The 16,852-nt window shown below is 32.7% G+C and overlaps 2 protein-coding genes across 5 annotated transcripts; one reads left to right on the top strand and one right to left on the bottom strand.

Annotated features, from left to right (window-relative positions):
- The first annotated feature begins 242 nt into the window (after positions 1-242).
- On the top strand, positions 243-7,456 carry LOC128181936 (solute carrier family 49 member A3-like). Its single transcript, XM_052850519.1, has 11 exons — positions 243-1,015; positions 2,140-2,298; positions 2,661-2,877; positions 3,167-3,249; positions 3,404-3,538; positions 3,678-3,794; positions 4,198-4,350; positions 4,904-5,061; positions 5,312-5,403; positions 5,714-5,764; positions 6,159-7,456. The coding sequence occupies exons 1-11, from the start codon at positions 836-838 to the stop codon at positions 6,329-6,331; spliced, it is 1,518 nt and encodes a 505-aa protein (XP_052706479.1). The 5' UTR covers positions 243-835; the 3' UTR covers positions 6,332-7,456.
- Positions 7,457-9,431: 1,975 nt separating this feature from the next.
- On the bottom strand, positions 9,432-16,576 carry LOC128181776 (probable tRNA(His) guanylyltransferase). Of its 4 annotated transcripts, none has more exons than XM_052850296.1 (8): positions 16,542-16,576; positions 16,356-16,447; positions 13,885-14,047; positions 11,727-11,903; positions 10,672-10,841; positions 10,380-10,468; positions 10,175-10,282; positions 9,432-10,043 (listed from the first exon to the last, which is right to left on the bottom strand). In XM_052850296.1, the coding sequence occupies exons 3-8, from the start codon at positions 13,986-13,988 to the stop codon at positions 9,864-9,866; spliced, it is 828 nt and encodes a 275-aa protein (XP_052706256.1). In that variant the 5' UTR covers positions 13,989-14,047; positions 16,356-16,447; positions 16,542-16,576; the 3' UTR covers positions 9,432-9,863. The 4 variants fall into 4 exon arrangements, with proteins under 4 accessions (XP_052706256.1, XP_052706257.1, XP_052706255.1 ...); XM_052850297.1 differs by having other exon boundaries at positions 16,556-16,574; XM_052850295.1 differs by lacking the exon at positions 16,542-16,576 and having other exon boundaries at positions 16,356-16,525.
- Between the last annotated feature and the right edge of the window lie 276 nt (positions 16,577-16,852).

The following is a 16,852-nucleotide window of genomic DNA, read 5'->3' on the forward strand; positions in this document are numbered from 1 at the left end:
GAACAGCGTGGAAATCCTTGCAATATATATATGCAAAATTAACTCCTCTCAATCGATCGAAGCTAGGTCTATAGACTTTTGGAAAGATTAATTTCATATTTCAATATTTAAGAAAAACCTTTTAACCAAATTATTAGTCATCGTCACCAAGATATCGCGAGAACTTATCAAATCTTAGCATGCTTAGAGTACAGTACTTCAGATAAAAATGCAACTAATCCAACCAAAACTCAACAGATAAAATCATGTAAGCACCCGACAAACGGATTGTTACAATCATTTATTGGGAAAGAGTGGGGTTTGAAAACTTCGGTATGTATTCGTTTGACTTCGACTTCCAGGCATTAAGAGGAAGATGAAATCAATATCGTGAAAAGGAGGTAATAAAAAAAATCCGATTTGATCGATAAATCGATCTAGAATTAAGATTTGATAAATTTAAAAAATTCCTCAAGCGATTCGTTTAAAATTGGACTGCAATTTTCAGTAGTGGTATTCACTAAGAAACACTGCTGTAATAAGGTGAATTAATTTATCACCGCTCAAGTTATTTCCAGACTAACAACGAAAAAATTTAAACTTTTTAAACGGAAATAAGAAATTGGATGTCTTTCGACAATGCATCGAGTGGTCGGGCGCTATCATACTGATAGTAGCATAGGGCAAAGTTACTCGGCATGAGAAAAGTCAAAGGCCAACTTTTACAGAAGAGTTTATTCTATTCGAAAATAGGAATTCTGTTTCAAATGTGAGTCATTTAGAAGAGGATTCTGACAAGGAAAACAACTTCAAGGATTTTTATTTCAATCGAACTCGAAGTGCAGGAAATCCTGATATGGAGTTAAAGTCACATGATTTCAAAATGGCTCCCTCCGGTGGATCAAAAAATAACGGGCCGATGAAATCAGAGAGTCAACAATCAATTGTCTCTAAACCAGAGGAAGAATATGTTGTATATGCAAGACGATGGTTCATTCTTATCGTCATTGTTATTTTGAATTTGTCAAATGCAATGGTACGTACCCAAGAAACTTCTAAAAACACTTTCTAAGTCTCTTGGCAACAGAGTTATCAGTAGCTTGTTATCTTAAAAAAAATATCAGTCAGGTTTATCATTGTTTATGCGAGATGCATTTAAAATGAGTCAGCTCTAAGGCTATGTATAGCTACGTTGAAATGCTTCTTTTAAACCGTCTGATTGATTACATTTGTTTTTACATTAGATGTCAAGGACAAATGTAGCTGCGGGTCTGTAGCTCCCAGTCTGAAAAAATTCGGATAAATGACCTGGGAGCTACAGTGCCTCTCATGGTAAAAAAACGGAAATTTATGGCGCACCAAAAATTTCGCTAGTTTTGGACTGATTCATCTCATTTCCGAACATATTCTGTACAAATATTTAATCCAAAAAAATTCCTCGGACAATTTGCTACAGATATCGTCACTTAACTTGCCTCTTATATTCTTTTAAACACGATCACCAGCCCTGTAAAGTGAAGTGGTGCAGTTTGTTTCATGTAAAAATGGCGACTCTCGATCTCGACGTGAATTAATATACTTTATTTTCCGAGGTCGGTTAGCATGTTTCAAAGAAAGTCTGAGGCAAGTAATATCAGTAGTAAATTGTCTAAAAAATTTAATGGTACTAATTGTTTTCACAGAGTTTGTGTATAAATAAGGTTAATCAGTCCAAAACTAGCGCAATTTTTTGTGTTCCGTAAATTGCAGTTTTTTACTATGGGAGGGACTGTAGCTCCCAGGTCGTCCATCCAAATTTTTTCAGACCGGGAGCTACAGACCTGCAGCTAGGACAAATGCATCTTATTATGATTTTTATTAATATTAGGCCTATAAGTGCAACTGTGAATCTGTAGGAAATTAAATGTTCAGTGCGATTTTTTTTAAAGCAAAATATATTTGCAGCAGTCATTGTTATATTTTATTTAAAATGATATTATGTTAGTATTTATTTTGATTTCAAATAAGTAATATTACTAATTCGAACTCAAAATAAATACAATTGCTCACCATTAAGAATTGAACAAACATTATTCTACCATTGTAGATAATTATTAGTACAGAGAAAGAAAATACATATTGATATTATGTAGTCATTTTATTTAAATTCTATTTTTTCAGACATGGATAACATTTTCACCAATTGCTGATCTTACCAGTACATACTACAATATAAATGCTTTTAAAGTCAATGTGTTGTCACTGATTTTTATGGTAGCATCGGTTCCCTTTGGTTTCACTGCATCATGGGTTTTAGATACTTATGGATTACGTTCTAGTGTAAGTGTCATTAATACACAGCTGTATGATATGTAATTGCATTCAAGCAGTTCAAAGCTTGGTTTTGACAAAATCTGTAGAAATAAAGAAAAACAATTATACACATATATATAATTATAAAGATAGTACATGCAGAGATTGTGTCAAACCATCAAATCTGTTGGCAGTTTTGTTCTCTTAATACGAAAAAATCTAGAGTTAAATTTTAAAGTGTTATTTAATATCTATTAGAGCTCTTTTTTTAATTGGATATCAATTTTTTTTATTCAGCAAAAAGAAACTGAATTTATCTTAATATATATTGAACTATACTATACACATCCTTTACATTTTCACTAGAAGCCACATTTTTACCATTACAGATTCTAATGTCAGCATGGCTGAATGGTATAGGAAACTTTTTGAGAAATGTGAGTACCTTTGATGGAATTTCATTAGAACTGAGGTTTTGGATCTTGCTGGCAGGGCAAACATTGGCAGCCATCTCTCAACCTTTTGTGATGTTTGCACCCACTAAACTAGCAGCCTTGTGGTTTCCTGATTCCCAAAGAGCAACAGCTAACATGCTGGCTTCCATGGGTAGGCATAGGCTATCTGTGAATAAGTTTACTCAGACTTTCCTTCATCCATCATTTAATACACCATAATATGTTTGTTGGGGTTTTATTTTTACTGAAAGAAACCCAGGCATGATTCATTTGTAAAATCTTAATAAATGTAAATGTGATAAAAATCATTTTAAGAATAAAATCATGTAGGTCTAACAATGTAATTTGTGAATTTTGTTCCTAAATATCTTTTATTTGTTACATAAACAGAACCAAAATTTGTAACATTAAATCATTCAAGTATTACCTCTGATTTGTAGCCAACCCTCTAGGAATTTTAGCAGCTAATCTTATAGCACCTGCTATGGTGAATGGATGCAACTCGGAAGAGCTTCCAAGAGCTGTAAGAAAAGTCTTTTTAATGATGTCATATATTTTTTCAAGATATGAAAATTTGTTTAAAAACAAAACAATATAAAAAACTTCAAATTTTGCATTTTAAATGTATATCAACATTCAAGTACCATTCATGTACAATGTACTTTATTTTTAAATAGCTCTGGGTTATATCCTCTCCAGCCTTTTTGGTAGTCGTAATGTCAACATTCGGGGTGTGTTCATCAGTTCCCCCCACCCCTCCTACCGCCAGCGCCGAGGAAGACTCAGAACCATTTAAAGAGGGATTGAAAAAGGTTCCCAATTATGAAAACTTTGTTTAAATTTGTAGCACGTCCTATTTGATGTTTCAGTATTTAGGCCCATAATGTAAAAATGATAAAGATCAAACCTATTGGTACATGTACAATAGAAATGAACTTGTGCTCTTTGCAGATTGCTAAAAGCAAGAACTACTGGGTCCTGTGCCTTAGTTTTGGGACAGGCCTGGCTGTCTTCTCGGCAGTGACATCATTCCTTGACCAGGCACTGTGTCCTAGAGGATACTCCAATGTAAGCATGTTGTGATCTCATAGGGACAGAAATACATGTACTACTAGCTGTACAGCATTGTTCTCAAGGATGTAAATGTATTACATTTGGCTGTGTATTCTATTTAGTTTTTTTGGTGGAATGCAGCTTTCACTATTAAATGTCATGCATGTGTATAAGATAAGGTACATTTTGAAAAGTTAAATCCAGGCTAACTTGTTGAAAAATCAATTACCATTGAATATTGTACATGCTAGTTGTAATACATTAATTTTACAGTATGCCTATGGAATGTTCATCTAAGTATCTGTGCATGAATGATCTCTTTAATCAATTCAAGACCATGTATAAATGTGTACGTATGAGTATTAAGTTGATATTTTGTTTGTTTTATCTAATAATAATCAATCATGCTCCCCTCTAGGACTATGCGGGGCTTTGTGGGGCCCTGATGATCGTGGGTGGTGTGGTGGGGGCTATTATTGCTGGAATCTATGTGGACAAAACCAAGCGATTTGAGGAAGTTGTGAAGGTCTCCTACGGATTTGCAGTAATATTTGGAGTAGCCTTTTTTCAGGTACCATATCAAATACTGTGCTAATTATTTTACATTAAAATAAATAAATGTAATAGTAATGTAATTGTTTCCAGTCATTACTATACACTATGCTGCATAGTGTTTTCTGAGGTTATACATACTGCAATTAAAATTTTGGTTTCTGTTATTAATTTGATATAAAATATGAAAAAGCACTGTATTCTAGGTAAATATTGCTAATTTTGGTACCTTAATACTGTAACCAACTTTTTTAGTAGACATTTTTACTACAATGTATTTCCCAGTATTATACTGGTTGACAACAAGTTAATTTATAAACTGCCAGAGCCTATACATATTATGGTAACAAATACAAAAGGCGTTATAGGACTGGTTCACAGCAAAACAGCTTCTGATGATGATGTTACTGTTTAGCATTATGGAATTTAAAAAAAAAATGTTTTACAGTTATATTATCAAAATGGAAACAAGCTGACATCTTTGAAATATTCATTGCAACAGGTATACTGTTGAGTAGACTTAAAGAAGATTCTTGTCCTTATTAGATGTATGTCCTCTTTGTGTGTTTTAGGCAGCTAGGTATAAGGACCAGGAGGTACTGATAGCTGTGATGGTGACAGGGTTTGGAACCTTTGCTTTTGCCATGTATCCAATCTCTATGGAGTTAGCTGTTGAAATAACCTACCCTGTTGCTGAAGCCACAAGCTCTGGTCTTCTGATAGTGTCCGGGTAGGTTTCAAATTGTTTTTTAATGCTAGATCCACATTGACATCGTAATTTTGATTCGATCTTTCTTTGTCCTGTACTTTTTGTCTTGACATTCCATTGGAAATAAAAAAAAAACTAGTCCCAATACCTATGTTCAATTTAATATCATTTTAAAGATAAGGTCAAGAACATTTTATATTCCGTAAAGTAGTTTTTCTCTCAATTTCATTTGTTTTTAATGTTCCTATCAATATTGTTCAATTCCTTGCAGACAAGTCCAGGGGATCATCATCATCTTAGTGACCCAATTCCTGACACAGCCACTGTCCGCGGCACAATTGGCCGACTCGGCCTGTGCTCAAGGTGAGAGTCATTCTCAGTGTAAAACCGTGTTTATAGAAGTCCTTGATGAAAGAAATATATGTACCGGTATATAACCGAGGGTGACAGTCTTCTCTTTTCAAGAAGGGTAGATTTTCACCCTTGGCCAGTGATGAAATTATGTTATGTATAGGTTTATAAGTATATGGATGATTTATTATTATTTTTCACTCACATTTTTTCAATTTACTTACCCCAGTATATTTTTACCTCTGACCAGAACATTTGTGTATTGTGTTTTGCATGTATTCTTCTTGTACCATGTATATGAACTTTCAACTTTTTCTCCCAGGGTCTGGATGCAGTAGTGGAAGTAATTCTTTCACCCCTCAGGATTGGACAGGTAAATAAAACAAATATATATATCTTGCTGCCTGTATCCCAAGTATTAATTATTTGATAGGCTTGCACTATAAACGATTTATATACATTTCTATGTAACAATGTAATGAACTTCAGTTTACTTCTAACCTCAAAATAAATTCTAAAGAGACATTTGTGTGCACTATACTAGTATCTCGCTTGTCATCTTAACAACTAACATTCAAATTTTGAATGACCATTTGACTTCTAGATTTATCAGGTTTCAGTACTTTTACATTGTAAACAATTATGATGAAAAACTACATGTAATTAAATGTTTAAAATTCTAAGATATGACAGATTGAGACCATTTCTCTTTCTATGTAATTTGAACAGCAAAAGGACAAGTGTACATTCTTTTCTTTCTTTTTCAGTGCCGGGTCTTTTCATGAATGCCTTGACTACATTGGCTGTATGCTCAGTGATTCTTTTCATGAAGGGAGACTACAAACGAATGAAAGCCGAAAAACATCTAAATGCACAGAAAGTCTTGAGTAGTACTAATAGTCTCACTAATGTAATAGATGTTCAAACTACCTCCCCATAAGCAAGTGAGCCAGTTGTTTGATATGCAAATCTTAAAGGGCAGAACTCAGGACTTGCTGTTACACCATTGTACTGGATAGCAAAAATATGGTCGAAGGCACTGTGCTTGTCTTTGTGGAGTTTCAAAGAAGAAGTGGTTATAGTTCCGATTGGAATATTTTCTTTTTCTGTGATATGAAATTCTTAATCCCAGGGATATCTTAATTATATATATATATATATGTTTTATATGTTTAATTTCTGGGAAGGTGTACAATGTGTCCAAGGCTGTGTGGACATGATCCAACCAAATTTCTGATGAGTACACTGTACTATCATATTATTGTAAAATATTTTCACATTGATGATGAAATGCAATTGAAGAACAAACATCACAAAACATCATGACACCTTTCAATAAAAAAACCAAGCAAAACAAAAGTACACGTATATGTGGATAGAAAGAAAACAAGAAAAATTCTAAACAAATCATGATAAATGAATGGATGAAAGAGACTTTGTTCTATGAAGTAACTTTAAATTCAAGTTGGAAAAGAAACGAAATTGAATGGACTGTAAGGGCCCTCCCTATGTACTTTTTGTGACATGGTCTTGCTCCCTTCTGATTAAAAAACTTATCAAAGTTTTTTGTCACACAAATGTGACTTTTTAGTCTATCACATAACTGTAATAGTAAATTCTGTTGTTCCGTTAAAGTGGATATACATGTATATACAGTGAATTTTATGCATAACATTAAAAGTGTCTCCTTATTTTTTTCTAAAGTATTTAATTATCCAGTACATATTCTAAATATGGCACAATGTGATCAGAAAATTGATATTTCAATTTACAAATGTCCCTCTAGATTTTTTTTTATACAATCATGTGCTATTTGATTGTGCCAATCATGAAGAAAATTGTTTATGTACATGTATACCATGTTCTAGGTTGATGAACACTATAAGAATGAGAGACTTTTGCGTAGTTTATGCGTTTTATAAATGTATTCACTCTACATGTAACTGTATGTCTGTGGAGAGTGCATGTTGAATGTTAATTTGAATGTTTGGTAATACATCCTAAATGTATGTACTGATACCAACAAGTCTTAATTTAAATATACAATAAAATAGAAAAAAATGAATATTTGTTGTTCTTGTGTGTGACTTGTAATAATGTAAGCTTTTAAAAGTGATTTAAATTTGTTGGAAGCCTTATTGCACAGTATCTTAATCATAATATTATTCATTCAATGCCAAAATGTTTAGACTGAAATGTAATGTTCCAAGTTCTGATTTGGTAAACATAAAAGAAATGAATTTTCAACTTTTATAGAAAATAGAGAAGCTATGAAATTTAGTAAACATCTAAAAATTTTCTACCATGAAATATGGTGACAATGCCTTTTACGAGTAGTGTTCAGCTTTAAAGCAAACGAAGAATTGTTTTGAATTTTAAATCTTTCTATTGAAGCAATGGATCTTTGCAACCAAAGCAAAATGTTTCAGTTATGATAATTTTCATAATATACGAGGGTCAATCAAAAAATACGAAGACTTTTGTCATAGCTATGTTATTTAACGTCATATCATTACTAAATTTGTTAGACATAATTTAGCAACAGTTTCAAACAGTTTCCAAGAAAAAAAGTTAATAAATTCCTTTATTTCTAAGAATTATTTAGAATCTAATCCTGCAAAAATGAGGTCACGGCGCACGGTCAAAATTTGTGTAATGTCAACAATAATCCATTTAATGTTGAAAGTAATATCTCTATAAATTGGGCTTAAAAACAAATGATATTGAAACCTCAAATTAAGTTTTGTCTTGGTATTCTAAGTTCTAAACAATGACAGGATATATTGTTTTGTCGAACAGATATTAGTAACTAAAGACAGATAGTCCTCTTTAAAATTGACTAAAAACATCGACGTCGCCGGACGTCACGGCGCAACGAGGGGTACAAACAAAATGGATTTAACCCAGGAAAAAGCCGACACAAGCTGTGAAAATGCTCAATGGTGCAAAAAATAAGTCAACAATTATTTGCAAGTTTGTGTTTAACTGTAATAAATTTTGTGGGGGTGGTGATAATTGTATTTTGAATATAAAACAGTCCGAAAGAGAGTAGAATATCTGTAAATATTTGGTCAAAAAAAAATAAGTAACGTCAACCGACTTCTAGGGTTATCCTTGCTGTAAACTAAGAGATACACGGTTAGAAAAAAATGAAATCTTTGAAGAACTAACTTATGATTTTCGAACAAATGTGTGCAAGTAAGATGTTAAGTGGTTCAGTGCCATTTTAAATTGTAAGGAGAAAGGCACAAGAGACTAAGCGTGATATGAAGATGGGGTATATCTATAACCTGTGCGTGTTTAATTTTGACGTCGTGTTTTGAACGTTACCGTGCGCCGTGGTGACAAAACATGTTGTTTTTAAAAAGGGATAACAAAAATACCGTTTCATCAAATGGACTAAGACTTTGCATATCAATAACATAAGTGTTGGTGCATAGATTAATCTTTTAAGTATGACTCTCATTAAAAATATATGATAGACATCCACATTGTCTTCGTATTTTTTGATTGACCCTCGTAGCAATAATATTCATAGACTACATGTATATAAATTATTTAATATAACTTTTCAAAATTATATAGATAAGATTTTGATTGTCTTGTCTTCACTTCTTGAATTTGTCAAATTGCAATGAATTGTAAACACAACTATGGATATATATTTACATTTTCCAGTGGCTTGACTGTGATAACACTACTTATCGATTTTGTACTATATAACCCATAATACAAATGATGCCAAATTGAGGCGCCGGCGGGGTTTGCTTCTTCATATTTAAATATTTAATCGTACGATGGCTTAAAATTATATAAATATAAGTAATAAGGAATCATTCTTTGAATATTATGAGGTGATAATTTCGGTCGGGGCATGATCAAATCTATCATAAAGCCCTTCGGGCTTTATTGGATTTGATCACGCCCCGACCGAAATTATCACCTCGTAATACTCAAAAAATGATTCCTTATATGATTAGAGCCTTCAGTCAGCTATAAAGATGAGAGTAATAGACTACTACATTGCAAATGAGAAAGTCTTTTGGGTTATCTACATATTTAATTAAATAAATGACAGTAGAAATGAAACAATGCTTGTAAATGATAACATTATAGATATACATTTATGTTAACAATCTTGAACATGCACATTGCTTTAAGAGACACTATGGTACATATTGCGTAATTGAGTATAATGGTAATTAATTATAAACATGAATAAAACGGGAAATAAACTATATGTACATCGTACAAAACATAATGTAGAAATGTCCACTCCACTTTGTAAAACAACATTCATGACACATTCCAAGCAAACTATTTGAATGGCTGCCTGAGTTTTTACAGTTCACAATGATTTTTTGTCCATACATACACATACCATCATTTTTAAAAGTTATTAAAAAAAAAGTCCCCCTCCAAAAAAAATAAAAATAAAAATCACCATTCAGCACACACTACCATTACATTTACTATTTTTTGACTCCATCTAAAATTTGTGGATGTTCAGTCCAGAATTTTTCGCTGATGATATCACTGTGGAGAATTTGGACTCGTGTCCGAGGGATGTAGTCGCCTTGGAAACTAAATGAGACAGAATTCCGTGGACTCCTTTCCAATGGTGACATGGAATTTGCATCCAGCTCTTTTTCCTACAATCAAATAAACAAGTAATGCATAACTTGAACCATATTACTCTATTCAAATTAAGCATTGAATCATTAACATACTTTTTTCATCATGCATAAAAAATACAGTAAATATTTCAAGAAGCAAAATCAACCTTTTGATGAATAATGACTGTTCCTTTCCTGTACATTTCTGGCAAGTTATTGTAGTTCAGACTAAAATCGTTGAATAGCAGCTCATTTTTATCACTAGACAAGGTGCCCTGAAAGAAAATCAATCTGTTTATTTAGCTGTTTGAAAAATATTGAGGGATGATACAATACATGTCGTGATATTTTTAATATTACTCCTATACTGACCTTCAACTTTTCCTGGGATTGTGCAGGAGTTAGCCCCCTTTCTTGCACCAGCTTCCAAAAACATGTGTTATACAAATTGTTAATATGACCTACAAAAAAATATATGTCTAATAATATCTTTAGAATTAAAGACAATGAAATTTTTAAAAATATTTTCCTTTAATATTAGAAAACGAGTTTTAAACACCCGATCTAAGCAATAAAAGAGATTTCTAATTACTGTACCGGTATATTTCATCATAACCTTGATCTCATATGACCAATCAAAAACATGCTCAATAAATCTGCTTACAATCTGCTTGCCTCCATGCCAGATAGTCTCGGAGATTCTTGTCCCCAGGATACAAGACAACACGCCCATCAAATGCTGGGGGGTACTGCATAGATTGTGTGTTGAAATATCGCGGCCAATAGAAGACATAGGAGGAGGTGAACAAACTGACCACATTACTCATTATTTTACTGAAAACAGAAAGATTTCATTATGTTTATTTGTATTTCTTATTAAAAATTCATGCATGAATGTCTAAATCCTAAATAAGGAGATAAGTACTGGGAGTTTACTGCAAGGAGCAACCTCCGCTTGGCAAAATGTTTTTTTTTAATCAAAAAAGAGAAATTTTGATTATTTGCTTTGGCATCATAGACATGTTTCAAACACTCCAATAGTTTTAAGGTTAACTTTAGAGTGCAGTGATATTCTATTAGCATTTCCTACGTTCTGCAAGATACAGATGGCAGAGTCAGATGTACGACATTACTGCTAGCTTTAACGCAGTTAGCTCTTAATTGTAGACTACTGGACTATTTTTCACAACGAAAAAGTCTTATCTAGACCCATGTTGTTCCTGCAACCATACTACAACCACTAGTTTGTGGTGAGAAATAATACTGATGATGAGGCTCTCGCGAAAATTTCCTGCAAGCTAATAAAAGTTGGCTTACAGTATATATACATTCATTTGATTATATTTAATGACAGTATGCGACTGAGACCAAGACTGCTCACTTGGTAAAGCAGCAAAATGGAAATATAAAGAGGACCCATGTTCAAATCCCACTCTGATTTTTTCCCTACACAATATGTGGCCATATGCTGTTTTGTCAAGAAAGAAGGAGGGAACATACACTTACAGTTTACCTCTTCAAAGTAATCGTAACACAAAATTTACTAACGTCATGCAATTTAGTATATTTTTAAGGTATCTTTGTGGTTTTTAGAAATGGCATATTTGAATAAAATGTACCTATTTACCAAATAAAGATTCATAACATCTCATTCCATAAATTTTGACATTAATGAAAATAAATAATTACTGCAAGTTTGAATCAAATTTTAAACTGTACCTTCCACGTCTGTTGAAGACATTTGTATTTTTCTTGAAGACAAAACTGTACTCATCACTCTGTCCATAGCAGAGTACCACATCCTTGTACTCGTCCATCACACACTGGGCCGCCCGGGTCATCAGGTTCAGACCCCGGTCATCATTGGGCTTCACAAAGTGGTGCACATCTGCAAATCTGTTCGAGGCAAATATAATTACATTTATTACATAAATAATGTCTTATATTCAAAGTCTCTCCTTCTCTCTCTCTCTATCTCTCTCTCTCTCTTTTCTCTCTCTCTCTCTCTTTTTGAAACCTATGAAATCCACGAAAATTGGTACTCAATTAATATTGATGAAACCACAGTTCTTTACAATTGTGTACATGGTGTGAATTATTATCATTATAATATTATATTCTTCCCAAGCATATGATAGGTCAATTGCTGCATGTCCAATTGACTGCTCTAGGTTGATATATATACTGTAGATTCCTAATTAAACGCGAGGAATTAATATCCATGTAAAATCGCGAGAAACATCCTTTGCGAATTTTAAAATCTCGCTATCAATTTTTGAAAGTTGAAAACAATAAGAAATAATGAAAAAAGTTCTGCGTTCGTGATTTTACATTCTCGCGATTTGATACAAACCAGCGAGATCGTGGGATTAAGTACTTGCGTAATATAAGGAATTTATAGTACTCTCATAAGGTCTATAAAACAATGCACTGACCAAATCAAAGGGATATAAGCTGTATATTTATACCTGCATGTAATACATATACTCTATAAGCATTTCAAAAAGTGGTTCCTATCATGAACTATTGTACTAGATTCGTCCCCATGCTAGCAGTGTCTTACAACTGATATTAAAAAAATCAATTTTTGTTTTATAAGTGACAGAATAGTTTGGTCCTTTTGACTTCCTTAGTCAATATATAGAGAACAAAATTTAATAAAAGATTTTTATACTAGTTACTTTAAGAAATATCTTCAGGTATTTCAGATTGCTTTGTATGATGCAAATGTGTCATAAATACTATGCCCTTAAAATCCCAATACACAATGTACATGTCTCTATTTTAATGTGTTTATCAACAAATACCCATTTAAAAGCCAACATACAATCACTGGAAGAGAAAACCCCAATAACATTGCAAATTCTTAATGGCACAACCAAAAATTTACTTAATTTGCAACTTTGCCATTCAAGCATTCATAATTTTATGAATTCAAATAAAATACTTTTTACAAATAAAGCCCAATTTATATTCAATTCTTATCAGGACCAAATTTTCTGCACTTGCAGAAAAAGGTTACACTTAACTGAATGAAAGATTTTTTTAAATATTTGATGTTACTTTCTTCTTTCTATCCTGACTATGGGACACTGGAGTTTTCTATTTGGGAAAGCTCTGGGTAAGTGCCAGATAAAGTTGATCCAATTTATTTTCTTTTGGTAATATTACATTCATAGTCCTTCACTCTTAAATGTGCCGTAAGATTTAATGACGGTTTAGGAAGTTGGCAGATTTTTACACTTCAAACCATTCATTTAGGAATTTAAATGGATCTGCAGGGCAAAAAATGCAAGCTTACACTTGAGATCAATGGCACTGAAAATTGAAATGGGTCAGGATTAAATTAAAACTAACCAATGATACCTTTTTTACTACAAATGTACATAGTAAATGAAATATTTTCTCCCCTCATTCTCACCCCAACCAAGAAAATCTATTTAAATGGTGAAATACATTTCCCTATATGTTCATTTACTTGGAAAAATCATATTCTCTTTTTTAAGCTAAAGTCTTCATTTTTGTAAAACTTTTAAATTACATGTATTAGTTTTTACATTTCAATGCCAAGTGTTCAGGAATGTTATGGTAATAACGAAACCTACCGTAAAGGAGATAAGGTACTTTCATACATTTGAAATCTTTACAAAATTCTTGATCATCAAGTAAACCTTAGAGAGGATAATTGAACATTATTTATTGCAACAGTTGTAGCACTAGGATATACACAAACTCATATTTTTTTGGACAGATGGAAGTTAATAATACTTTTAATGTTTGGCACAATTTAAATTTAAATGACGCACAGAATAAAATCCCTGCAATGTAGCACATCTCCCCTTTAACCAGCATACAAAAATATTGCCAGAAGACAAACCTGTGAAAGGACTTTCCATCAACTCTGATTACTATCCAGCAATTGGGCAGACATTTATCTTCTGCTTCAAACTGCTTCACATATTCAAACTTGCTCTTCGCCATTTCTTCAAGGAAAGATTCTCTCTTGCTTTACTAATTTTCACTTCATCCTTATATTTTCACTGCAAATAAAAATTATAAAATAATTTTTAATCAATTTTTCCATATAAAGCTCCACAGTTTTGGAAAGGTAATCTCAATTACATATTTATATAGAAACCTTCCTGTAATTTTCTGCTATAAAATGACTAATGGTGTGTAACTATCATAAAAATTACTCTTGCTGAAAGTTTAAATCTGTTTACAATCCATAATAAAAAAGAATTTTAAAAAGAAGAAAATATTTGCTTGATCATCCCATCTGAATTAGACAATATTAAGAACCAAAAGACCATTTATCTTAATATTTCATACCACACCATGCCATATTGTTCGGGGAGGGAGTGGCTGTGTGTGTGTGGGGGGGGGGGGGGGGGGGGGGGGGGGGGTTAGTGTCAAGATGCCTATCCCCTCCACAAAAAAAGACTTATTAAATTATTGTGATAAAAAATCTTGGACTGTCCCAACATCTGATATCCTACTCCCAGTCCCCCCCCCCCCCCCCCCCCACTCTAAACAGGAAAAATTGCCAGCTCTCAAGATATAATGTAGCATCCATTTTCTTAATACATTCATTCCAGTAATCAGCCCATTTAGGACCTACTGTTATCTTTGGAAATATGAAAGACCTTTGGTAGTAAATGTTCTTGTAACCACATTTATAAAAAAAAAAAATCTAACGTCTGCTTGTATTAGCTTCTGATCAATTTTTTACCACTTTCCCCTGTTGAAATAGTGGATCATTTATTATGTAATGCAAGATAACAATACAACGTATAATCAATATTACCTTTTTGAAATATGAAATGGCATTGAACAATTCACACTGATTATTTATGCACTGTTTTATGCATACCATGTATAGAGACAAAATTTTTCATTGTTAATTTGATAAAAAAGACCCCAATTAAATGCTTTTACAACGAAACAAAAGAGCTTTTTAAACTAAAAATTCTGAATCATTTCTATTAAGCTTTCTTAATAGAAAATTTCATACACTGCAGCAAGAGAGAGAATTACCTGTAAGCATCATACCTCAAAAATTTCTGAGCTGAAATTCTTGTTTTCAATTTTTATTTTGTTTCTGACATCCACATAGGTGCAAATAAACAATTTAAATGATGAATAGGTTTCTGAAGTGTTGTAATGATCAGGGCAGAAGTTTTCCCCTATGTGCCAACAGGTAGATTATCTCTTAACGACTTACGAGCAGCGGAACTTGAAATGTCACTGTCTTATAAACTACCTAGATCACCTATGTCAGGTGTAAACTTGTCTCTGTTTCAATCTCTCTTTTAAATACACACAAAGACAGCGTGTTTTATTTTAAACATCCAGCAAATTAACTTATTTACATCAAGCTGTTGCATTCTTTATTTTTAAATAAAATTTGAAGATCAAATTTACAACACCAGAAATATTGTATTATATGATTCATATGATAAAATCTACAGGTACTTTTTCTTAAGGTTAAGAAATATTTGGTCACTCTTACAGCAAACTTTGATGATTTAGTTCTAATGCTCTATATAACAATATGACTTAAAAGAAAAAAGTATCCAAGACTAGTTTATATACGTTGCTCAAAAAGTTTCATACTATTACGTTACCTTTGTTCTTAATAGTTAAAAATTTTCACTATTGATACATAGATGCAATCCCGCACAAAAAATGCACTACCTTAATTAATCTTCATTTGTCTTAAATGCCTATTAAGGGTTGACAAAATAACATCAGCAATAATTACAGAATTACAGAATTTTTCCTAACAGGTGTTTTATGGCAAAATTCCCCTGGATCAATAAAATCAACACTCACCCTGCATTCCAATATTCCCTGCTTTACATACAAAGACTACACCAAATATACCAGTGGGTCATTCTGAGGGTGACAACACATATAGGAAGATTTAAAGGTATCTCACCAACTGATAATATTTTTTCTGTAGTGGCCCAACAACCTTCTAGTGGGGGTTTTATAGGGTTATATTTGTCAACATCTTGAATAACATTTAAAAGACAAACACCGGAATGTCATGTTTTGTGCAAAGCAACAGTTAATTTACAGCCAATGTTGAAATCTGAGTCCGGCCATTATTGGAGCTTCTATATATATAATTTATGTAAACAACTTCATTTCTAGTCATTTAAAGCTCTTAGTTGAACCATTTCAACATCTTCATATTGTCAATAAAAATTTTCATCAAGCACCTGTAAATATGCTGAAAAGAACAGTCAGCCAATATTCAAGCAGACATAGGAATTTGTTTACAGCTCGGCAATGCTTCATTTTGAATAATTCAGAAGGCGAAAAAAGAATTTAAAAACATACCATAATTTGGACGGCTTGGTTTAGAACCGATTGTCTCAATACACTGGGGACCCTCGATCAGATATACGTCTGAGGCGTGCCTGGGCTGTCATCTACAAACATGGACAACAGAAACATTATGAAGTGCTAGCAACTCTATACAGACTATTCAGGAATTCATCAAAGGGCCCTCCAAAAGGCATGTACATGAAGAAATTTACTCGATGCCAAATTAGATTCCGTGCTCGACTGAGCTCACCAGGAATTGATCTGATAGCAGTAAAATACAGAATGCTGGCTAAAATATTTAGAATAAACATTATCATTTCTGGTCATAATAGGAGTATAAAATGTGCGAGAATTCGATTGCCCATTTAAAGTTTTGTCAAAGACTTCTGGTCAAACAAACTTGGCTTATCAAACGACTATGTGAATTAAGATTTAGTCCTGTGTACTTTAGCATAGTAGTTCTATATTTAATCAAAACAAGTTTGGATTGGTCAGTTCTGGAGGTGTCT

This window comes from Crassostrea angulata, chromosome 4 (assembly GCF_025612915.1).
Source record: "Crassostrea angulata isolate pt1a10 chromosome 4, ASM2561291v2, whole genome shotgun sequence".
Lineage (NCBI taxonomy): Eukaryota > Metazoa > Mollusca > Bivalvia > Ostreida > Ostreidae > Magallana > Magallana angulata.

Excerpts from the sequence above, each read along its gene's own strand:
- LOC128181936 (XM_052850519.1), top strand. The coding sequence starts at position 836 with ATGGAGTTAAAGTCACATGATTTCAAAATGGCTCCCTCCGGTGGATCA. Across the intron at positions 5,404-5,713 it reads CGACTCGGCCTGTGCTCAAG|GGTCTGGATGCAGTAGTGGA; the intron begins GTGAGAGTCATT and ends TTTTTCTCCCAG. Across the intron at positions 5,765-6,158 it reads CACCCCTCAGGATTGGACAG|TGCCGGGTCTTTTCATGAAT; the intron begins GTAAATAAAACA and ends TTTCTTTTTCAG.
- LOC128181776 (XM_052850296.1), bottom strand. The coding sequence starts at position 13,988 with ATGGCGAAGAGCAAGTTTGAATATGTGAAGCAGTTTGAAGCAGAAGAT. Across the intron at positions 10,842-11,726 it reads GTCTTCAACAGACGTGGAAG|TAAAATAATGAGTAATGTGG; the intron begins GTACAGTTTAAA and ends TTCTGTTTTCAG. Across the intron at positions 10,283-10,379 it reads AATCCCAGGAAAAGTTGAAG|GGCACCTTGTCTAGTGATAA; the intron begins GTCAGTATAGGA and ends ATTTTCTTTCAG.